This window comes from Silurus meridionalis, chromosome 29 (assembly GCF_014805685.1).
Source record: "Silurus meridionalis isolate SWU-2019-XX chromosome 29, ASM1480568v1, whole genome shotgun sequence".
Taxonomy (NCBI): domain Eukaryota; kingdom Metazoa; phylum Chordata; class Actinopteri; order Siluriformes; family Siluridae; genus Silurus; species Silurus meridionalis.
The window spans coordinates 10,313,278-10,323,849 of record NC_060912.1 but is presented as its reverse complement, the minus strand read 5'-3'; the positions used below and the strand labels follow the sequence as shown (position 1 = coordinate 10,323,849).

The window sequence follows — 10,572 nt, the reverse complement described above, 5'->3', positions numbered from 1 at the left end:
AAGATTTTTATATACTTTATTATGGTATATATCTAAATAATATCTAAATATTATATATAAAAAGTACATTTCATGGCCTAATAACACAACCTGAAATTGTAGATGGCATGGAATGAATGTGTGTTTCTTCTTTGAGATATGAGAGTCAACATTTAAACCATTCAACTCAATCTCATAACATTTTCCATAGTAGTTGTACTATATTAATATTGCTATTATATTGCTGTAATATTATTATTATCTGTACAGTGTAAATTATACCATATATTGGATTAAAGCACATCGAAACTGTGCTTATAGAAATCGAATATATGAAAAATATGGTCTAAAACCTAATACACACTATTGTAAAAAGAGAACATGTTTTTTTCCTTACTGGTCTATGCTACATTACAGTACAGTACATTTCTTCTTATTGCTTTACATATTTTAACAAATAACACTTCAATAACTGTTGATAAAGTTAAACATAACTCTAGAAGCCTCTGCCAAGGAAAGAGAAGGTCTGATAGACTCTATCTTGTGCTGGTTTGTAAACAACTGCTGCATAAAGCAGGAGAATAAACTGCAGGGAAGAATCTGAGCTATTGATATAGGAGTATTAAACAACTTGTGCTCATAGCCAGGTAATCAAAACTGTGCTGCAATTGAACAGGTTTGTTTCAGAGCTCTAGAGCCGGTTACATTCAGTTACATTTACATGTTCTATAACTACTGTTTCAGGCCAGCAGATAATAGCTAGAGGTTTAGTTCTACTGACTTCAGGCCAGCAATTATTAACTGAAATTCTAGATTTACTGATTTCTGTCCAGAAGTTAATAGCTAGAATTCCAAAACCATTGACTCCAGGCCAGCTGTTAACAGCTGTAGTTCTTGTTTGCTGCAAAGGATTCTACAACCAACAACATAATGTCTGTAATTGTCAGCAGCAGTTCTAGAATTGCTGGTGAAGTTTGTGCAAAAGAATACAAAGTTTCGCTTCAACACAACTTTACCACCTGATGCAACTGGTCCAGATTTTTGGCATAAACTAGTTAGATAAATCTGTCAAGTACTAAGGCTTGATCTAAATTGAGAAACATGAGAAAGAAGAAACTTGTCAATACTACCAGATGCAGTGCCCTTTTCAGCTCCCCATTCAACCCCTCAATGAAGTTTTGTTTGTATTTCCGTGTTTTTTTCCGTGGCACTTAGCTGAGAGTTAAATATCCATAAAACCCCATCATGAGTTGCATTCATCGAGCGGGTTCAAGTAGCTAGTGTGTGTTTTGAAGTATTGTGAAGATCACACTGCACTCCTGTAGATCCACACACACACACATCCACCAGTGCAAGCTCAGCAGCTAGACCATCCTGGCATTCAAACTAAATTAATAAAAGATAAATTAAAAAAAAGTTTAAAAAGTAGGTTCTTACTGCAGTAAGTAAAATTGTACCTTTGGTCTAAACAGGATTATTATTATTGGACAAAATCAGTCAATCGTCAGGTAATAAAGTCCAGGTCTAAACCACAGAAGATCAACATGAGGTCAATTCTATTAAATGTTAAATGTTGGTCTCTTTAGGTTTTTAGGATGGGGATCATCCACATATAATCCTGCCACATCCCTTGTGCAACTTGAGCCTGAATCGGCCCGTACTCCACCTGCTCCCCGTCTACAGTGATAACTCCGGGTTTTGTGATTGGCTCAAGCCTCAGTGCTTGGACACGCTGGTACATCAGATGTGGGCACTCGCATGTCAGGTGCGTCCCTTTCTCCATGGCCAGGAAGAGTCGAAGCAAGGCTGGCCGTGATATTCCCGCTGTCACGTAGAGCAGGTGGAGGTACCCGTCGTCAGGCCGGGCATCCGGTGCCGCCATCAGCTCCTCGGCAAGATGAGAGTGGCAGGTCGCCAGAACCAGAACAAAGTCTTGCTCTTTTTCTACGGTCCAATCGCTTGGCACCGAATCTCCAACAGGATTTAAAAGGTTGTCAGGAAGTCGGTCATTCTTGGACTCGTTTTCGAGTAAGAACTCGTCACCAATAGCGTTACGGGTTGCGCATTCGTTGCTGCTCTGCCGCTGACGAAAACGGGAACGAGGAGAAGAGGAGATCGATGCCAAATCGGAGTCGTCTCTAGCGGGCAGGAACGCCAGCCTGCCCTGGTAGGTGCGCAAAGACGCCAGGCGGAGAAGAGTGCCCACGAGGAAGCGCATCGCACCCACGTGGCGGAACTTTTCGCTCTCGATGTCCACGTCGGCCACAAAGCCCCAGGCCAGCGACAGGAAGGAAAAGAGACGGCGTCCCGAGGACAAACGTACAGAGACGATATCCAGGGGACAGACCGGACCTTTATAGAGCAGGAAACAACAGCTTAGAAGCAAGTCTTCGCCCAGAGCCGGGCCAGCTCTGAAACACACATAGTAAAAATGTAATACGATGTACACAAAGAGTAGAAGAGAGGGGCGTTTTGTGATTGTGACCTGCAGTCGAAATAAATTTAATGTGAATTGAAAACATACTCACAAACATTTTATAAACAATAATAAACAATAATACTTACAAGGAATCAGTATTACACACACACACACACACACACACACACACAGACCCAACCATGAACCATAACTCCTTCTCTCTGTACTGTCTGATATAAGTGATGCAAAATCTTTGACTGTGGCTGCTTCAGGTAATGAATCGAAGCTCTGCTGGATAATTTCCTGTGTCCTATGCATATAAATGACCCTATTAGTGCTTTCAAGTCACATAAGCACTTTTCCACACCCCAAGTCAAATCAGTCTTCTGACACTGTGGAGAGCCTGAGACATACAGGGTACATATCAGTACTCACTGTGTGTAATGGTGCACTGATGCTGCCAGTGCGTTGCCAGATCCTCCAGGAAGAATCCCGAGCGGAGTGCGGATTGCCTCGTCCCAGTCCTCCCTCTCCATCAAACCATTGATCACCTGCAGAACATGCACACTGCATAATTATTTCTTAAGAAACGCACAAACACACACACACACACACACACACACACACACACACACACCTCAAACAGTAATCCGTCCCCTGACAGGATGACGATGGCACTCCACTGTGACAGATCAGCGTTCCTGACCAGCTCGTGTGCATGGTTCTGATGCTCTGAGGAGAGAAGCCCATATTTACTTCCATTTTTTTAGTTTTATTTCAAGTGTGTGTTGTTACAATGTGGGGTTTGAACGCAGTGGTGCGTAATTATTCAAAGGTTTCCGTCTTAGTGGGTTTACCTACTGATCCTCAAACATCAGACAGACACATGGATTTGAAAGGCAGACGAGAAGATTTGGTTTTGAAAGAAGAGAAAAGAAAGAGATGGTCAACAGAGGGAAAGAAAGAAATATTACAGGAAGGAAACGCTGAGGCGGCATTCTCTCGGCTCATCAGTGCGTACATCATGTTCGGATCGAACCAACTTCCCTTGACATTAAACCTGATCCTGATCCTGTGGGATGAAGCCACTGCACAGATCAGCTAAAACACACAGAATGAAAGATATACGACAGTCTAACGAGCGGTGTATAATTACAGCAATGGCAACCGAATTTCGAGTCGTTCGAGAATTTTTTATTCTGACTTCTGGTTTTGATACCCCGCATATGTATAGCCGGTTTTAGCTACACGTAGGCGCAAGAATAAAGTAAATCAATATAGTACATTTCCCCAGACATATCACTTGTGTCTTATACACTATGACTGGTGCTAAATAAAGTATCAGAAAACAAAAGTATGTGCCCCCTTGTGCTTTGTGGTCAACCCTCATCTCTAACTGCTCCATAAATATTGCAGACCAGAAGCCTCTAGGCATCTTTCTGATCTCCATTCACTCCTGTTTGTGTCTGTGCACTGACATATTACATTTGTCTAAAAATGGCTTTTTATATATATATATATATATATATATATATATATATATATATATATATATATATATTTATATATGTCCTAGTGGAGACAGTCATTGCTTCCTGACAGATGCTTATTTAGGTTTGTTTTTTCACCCTAGCACTCTCTGTAGCTCCTTAAATAAATAAATAAATAAAGTTGGCTATTGTGGTGCATTAAAACATCGAGCACCACGGCACATATCCTTATGTCTCTGATTTGCAATAACTCTCCAGACCACTAGGGTGCAATGTGATGCATTCATAATAAACAATAAACGAAAGGCCCTATACTATTTAGGGCAGCAGAACAAAGGTATGTGTTTTTGTTTGCTTTATTTAAGTGGGTTGCATGGCGTTATGTCAAATTATGTTCCAAGCAAAAGCTCATGACTCGACTCCCTCATAAACACTGCTCTTATTAAACTTACGCCACAATGATAACTGCTATACACATTTCGGCATACACAAGCAGGCAAGAGGCCAAGGGAATGATGCTATCCTAACATGCTTCACAGTGTTCTCAGAGTCAATGTCAATTTATTGAGTTCAAGTCCTAACACCAACAAGCTGCCACTGCTGGGCTCCTGAGTGAGGCTCCTTAATCCTCAACTGCTCAGGTGTATAAATGCGATCACTATAAGTGCCTCTTGATAAGAGCATCTACTAAATGCCATGAACTTAAATGTGACTTTGGAATGAATCCTAAAATAAGGCAGACTGATACATTGTGAAGGGTGAAATATGAAGCCACAAACCATGAAGGTTATTATAGAGAAGAAGAAGAAGATCCAGAAGAAGAAGATTAGCATTGTTTATTCAGTGGTGTTCGTTTAGGCTGTTTAGTGCTGATCTTCTTCGAAAACTACATTTGCCCCGAACACTACAATAAAATATATAATATTTATATACAATCCTTTTGTACAAACACAAGATGCACAAGATGGAGGAAAAATGCAGAGACCAAATGTAGAGACCGTATGTATGTGATACAGACCTGTGGTGATGAGTGTGTGAGAGATGTTTGCCTCACTGAGCATGCTCAGTACAGGGCCGGTGTAGAGAGACATGGCCTGGCCTCGTCCACTCTGAGGATTCACCAACACCATCACACTCCGGCTTACGCACACTCGACCGAATTTAACACCTGAGGGAGTTGAACACACACACACACACACACACACACACACACACACACACACACACACACACACACACACACACGGACTCAGCATTTGCATTTCATCAGTACTGGATTAAAGAGGCAATAGTCTTTCCTGTACTGGAATAAAAGTACTAATACTAATACTAATGAGTCTGGTTCCTCTCAAGGTTTCTTCCTCATAACATCTACGGGAGTTTTTCCTTGTCACAGTCACCACGGCTGCTCATCAGGGGTAAACACACCTCATTCACCTTAACTGTTAAATTCTGTAAAGCTGCTTTGAGACAATGTCTGTTGTGAAAAGTGCAATAGAAATAAACTTGACTTGGCTTGACTTGACTTGACTTGACTTGACTAATCCCCTGCTTCTGAACTAAGACTCCAGAAAAACTAAAACTCCCCCTGTCATTATATGATTTCTCCTTGATTAAAGCAGCACAAAGGTTCTCATTTTGGAACAGGCTTGAGTATAAAAAGTAACAGTGGTGATGTATGAGAACTCTGTGTGAATAATGGATGCAGGTCTGTACTCCATTCTCCTGCACATCAGACATAGTAACACACACACACACACACACACACACACACACACACACACATGCCAACAGCAATTTGAACTATGTAGAGGTTTGGTGTATCACTGATTAAGCTCCAATCTCCTGCAGATGGAGCCTGATGGAGGTTCCTGTGACCTTTCAATGAGCAGTGAAGCCTAGATTTTTTGCTGTGTTAAATGTGCAGATGAATGACCAGACCTGAGCCAACAACTCATTTAGTTCATAGGTCCAGGAAGACTCTTTAGTTCCCCTCTGTTTAGCTCTCATTCTACAAAGCAATCCAGAACAATATTGGTTTTACTGAACACATACATTATCTTCACCTGTCTTCTATTATCAGTTTTTCTTTTTTCATTCAGCATTTGTTTTTCACTGCTAACGTAACATTTTGTTCCTTTAACCCGAAAGACTCACACTCCTGAGCACACAGTTATCAATTATACATCTGAAAGCAGGAAACCTGATCTGACGTTTGCGTCCATTAACAGAAAAAGAACGGTGAGCGTCGAGGCAGAGCTTTTAGAGACGCCGCTGTAGCGCTCAAATCAGATTTGGATTTCATGTAGTCAGAATTTTTAAAAGCTTAATCTGTTTATAAAATATTAACCTGCTCCTGAAATTGCTTCTTCAGCTAATAAACAGTATGTTAACGTTGACAAAAAAAAAAAAGCTAGCATATACAGTATGCTAGCTATAATCCAAAACTGATACCTCAGCTAGCACAAAGAGTATATTAGCTTTGCTAAAACTGCTGCTTCATCAGAAAATGGCATGTTAGCGTCCTTCTTAAACTTTGCTACTTCAGCTAACATAAACATGACGATATGAGTTGAAAGCTCCTGTTTCATCAAGCATAAACAGTATATTAGCTTTGTCCCAAAAACTTCAGCTAGCATAAATAGTATGTTAATTTACACCCAAAACATTATTAACTAGCAGAAAAACTTGTTAGCTATGAAGACATGAATTTAGCTAGCATAAGCAGTAATGTTTACGCTCAAAAGAGTTGATTTATTATGACTGTCACTGCAAAAACCACCACATCTTCGTCCTGAGCATGTGCGTGGGTCATGTGTGTTAGAATACAGTTTATTTTTACTCGTTATCATCGCTCTAAATACAAGAATCCATGAAGGTTCTTTGATAGATGAGCTGGAGCGTGAGAAACCATTCAACCTCAGTACAGTCCTGTGAAAAATATTTAGTTCTCTATTTTCTGCTCGGATTCTCCTACATTAATGTGTTTATATGTTTTTGTGCATGACTAGACAGTGTTGATGGTCCTCTGTGTGTGTGTGTGTGTGTGTGTGTGTGTGTGTGTGTGTGTGTGTGTGTGTGTGTGTGTTTTTCTTCTTGTGAATTTTTGAATTTATAATGAAAAATACTTGACCGAATGACGTCAAATCAAACCAACGCTAACAAGATGCAGCGGTGACCTTTCAAGCGAATGGTGGACGGGGAACACAAAAGCCAAACATCAGGCCAGATGCTTGGTATGCAGATCCCACTGCTGCATACAGATAAAGAGGAGAGGAATCTATAATCGACGTCGAAGCCTGTCTTGAGGCCATCTCCTTTATCTCTGAAGAGCCACTCAGACATAGAGCTTAGATGGAATTTGTAGTCTTCATCTGAAAAATGTCTTAAAGGCTGAACGGAGACAGAACCTGGACGGACGTAACGTTCTCATGTGAACGTAGCTTTTATGATAAAGAGGTTTTATCTACACTACATATATAACAGGAAATCAGGAAATGCCACTCGCTTCCATCCACTTCACCAAGCGGGTGCCATTTTATTATATTACAGAGATTAAAGTAGATCATAAAGATATAATAGAGTGTCTACAGTCATAAGATCTAATGAGCGCTGGCTCGAATATCAGATCGGCATCATTATTTCGTGTTTAAGAAACTCTTCATGCTGCTACGCTCACATTTCCTCTCGCTCGGTCTTACTTCAGCTCATTGGACTGAAGACAGCTGTCTGCAGTCATTTCCAGCTCGGGTTCAGGCTTCAGCGTAGCAACAGAAGGATATAAAAAGAGGCTGATAGTGATATTTTCGAGGTGTGGAACATTTTTGCTTTGACACCCTCGTTTGAGCGCCACCTCAATCTGGGAGCAGACGTAAAAAAAATCCATCATGAACAGCGTTGCAATATTTATAGTAAATAGGTCGTCATTTGGAGCAACAACAAAAAAAATCTTCATTCTTCACGATGTTTTCACTTTGAGTGGAGATCTTACAGGACCCACAATACCATTCTACTGGCGTCTACAGTGAGCTTAAGCCCTAGTTTCATCTCTATCTAAACATGTGGTGCAGTGCTGCTGTAGTCCTTCAGTCTGTCTTTCATATCACCTTCATTAACTTGTATAGCTGCATTGCATTCTGGGAATTCTTTAAATCCAGTGTGTCCACTGTTCCGGTCGTATTTTCCATTAATGCCATGTGGAACATCTGAATAGTTCTTGCTCTTGTTATTTTTCAGATCTATCATTTGTTCTTTTTACATTCAAAGAACTTGAGATAAAACGTTTTCCCCTAAGAGACAGAGACAGAGGTTCCTGAGGTTTCTGAGGCTGGTCCAAAAGAGTTGATGTGAGCAGATGATGAATTTGATGAAGCGGCGTTCGCACATATAGTGGCGAATGGACTGGACCAATGAGAGCCAGGACTCCTGGTGCCATGAATAGATGTGGACATGTCCAGTATCCTGCCAAAATTAAGAATTAACGTGGTACAGGGACTTTAAAAGGAAATGAAGACATTCTGATATGAAGGAGTGATCTGTCTTCTGATTGAAGAAAGCTAGTCGCCCTTCCTCCAGTGGCTACTGGTATTGGTGACTTTGTAGTCACGACTTGCAACATTTGGAAGATTTGGAAGGTGCTACAGCGGCTCCTGGACATTCAGCTCCATCTCAGATCCAGTTACCTTCCCATTACTGATGTTCCACTCGCTCTGCTTCTCTGATCAACAATTAATTGGTGTTGAGCATTTCCTGTGGGTTCATTAAGTCATTCGGTCAGTTTTTATACAGTTACCAGAACCTCTTTTTTAGATAGCAAGACAGACAGACAGACAGACAGACAGACAGACAGACAGACAGACAGATAGATAGATAGATAGATAGATAGATAGATAGATAGATAGATAGATAAATAATGTATCATTGGTACCACACTGTCATTAAAACTATTTCCACCAGTTCCAGTTTTAGTCCCAAAACCATTTTCACTTCCTGCTCCAGAGTCTCAATGCCTCTGAATAAGTCTAGACAACAATAACAACAACAACAATAATAATAATAATAATAATAATAATAATAATAATAATAATAATAATAACAAATCAGGATCTTTTCCTTAAGGAGCCATTATGAGCTCGGAGGTTTGTAAACTCTTTATCTAGATTTTTGAGTAAAAACTTTAGTATCTGTAACTTTCTCTTACTGTCTCTGGTCTCTGGTGTGCGCAGTGCTGATGCTCGGTGTGTGACCGCGCGCGCCCACCTCTCCGCCTGCTCCAGGTTGGCCCGGGCGTCTCTCCCGGTGAGGACCCGAAATCGCTGCTCTTCTCTCCGGCGGCCGGCGGGAGCTCCGGTCCAGCTGCGGCGCACAGGGTAGAAATATGCGCACAGATACGCCGCCGCGTCCTCCGTGTCCTCCGCGTCCTCGCTCCGCCACGCGCGGCAGCCCACGCAGTCCCCGAGGCCGAGCTCGAGCACCGGCTCTTGTCCGTGCTGCCACACAGGCGAGCCACCGAGCTTCCTGACCGAGAGGCGGAGGTCCGTCAGGGTCACGCAGAGTCGCAGTCTCCCGGTCGCCGCGTCGGTGAACTCCGCGCGCAGCTCCCCATCACCGTCCATCCCGACCGTGGACAAGAGTCCCGAGATCCACCGGAGACACGGTGCAGGGGAGCGGAGTCCGGAGACTGCTGCGGGACTGCTGGAGTTTAACAGCTGGATTCAGTCCCGCTGAAAAGATCTCTCTCTAGTGACGACACTGAAACACACACACACACACACACACACACACACACACACACACACAGACAGACAGACAGACAGACAGACAGACAGACAGATAGACAGATAGATAGATAGATAGATAGATAGATAGATAGATAGATAGATAGATAGACAGACAGACAGACAGATAGATAGATAGATAGATAGATAGATAGATAGATAGATAGATAGATAGATAGATAGACAGACAGACAGACAGACAGAGAGATAGATAGATAGATAGATAGATAGATAGATAGATAGATAGATAGATAGATAGATAGATAGATAGATAGGCAGACAGACAGACAGACAGACAGACAGACAGATAGATAGATAGATAGATAGATAGATAGATAGATAGATAGATAGATAGATAGATAGATAGATAGATAAAGAGATAGATAGACAGACAGACAGACAGATAGATAGACAGACAGACAGACAGACAGACAGACAGATAGATAGATAGATAGGCAGACAGACAGACAGACAGATATATGATAGACAGACAGACAAACAGACTGGTATTACTGGTTGCAGTAATAAAAAACAGAAATAATTTATGCAGAAAACATACATGTACACTATATGACCAAATGTTTGTGGACACCTGACAATAACATTAGTATGTGCTTTTTTTCTTTATTTTTTGAACATATCATTTGCTGGGATTATAACCTCCACCCTTCTGAGAAGATTTTGTGGAGATTTGTGTGAGAAGCCGCAAACAGCGTTAGTAAAAGGAGGCCTGGAGTTCACATACATCCCGTAGGTGTTCTCACTCTATTATCAGGAGATCTTCCACTCCAATAACAGTTCATAGAAGAACCACAAAAACCCTCAGGTGTCCAAATACTTTTGGCGATATCTATATTTATGTAGCAGCATTTACGGCTGTGCATCCTATTGGTCCGAGGTCACGTGG

The 10,572-nt window shown here is 41.5% G+C and overlaps 1 protein-coding gene across 2 annotated transcripts; it reads right to left on the bottom strand.

The window, feature by feature from the left end:
* Positions 1-2: 2 nt before the first annotated feature.
* LOC124381897 (sphingosine kinase 2-like) lies at positions 3-9,632 on the bottom strand. Of its 2 annotated transcripts, none has more exons than XM_046843800.1 (5): positions 9,089-9,632; positions 4,907-5,056; positions 3,036-3,130; positions 2,834-2,949; positions 3-2,390 (listed from the first exon to the last, which is right to left on the bottom strand). In XM_046843800.1, exons 1-5 carry the CDS (start codon positions 9,501-9,503, stop codon positions 1,562-1,564), a joined length of 1,605 nt encoding a protein of 534 aa, XP_046699756.1. In that variant the 5' UTR covers positions 9,504-9,632; the 3' UTR covers positions 3-1,561. The 2 variants fall into 2 exon arrangements, with proteins under 2 accessions (XP_046699756.1, XP_046699757.1); XM_046843801.1 differs by having other exon boundaries at positions 9,148-9,426.
* Positions 9,633-10,572: the final 940 nt, after the last annotated feature.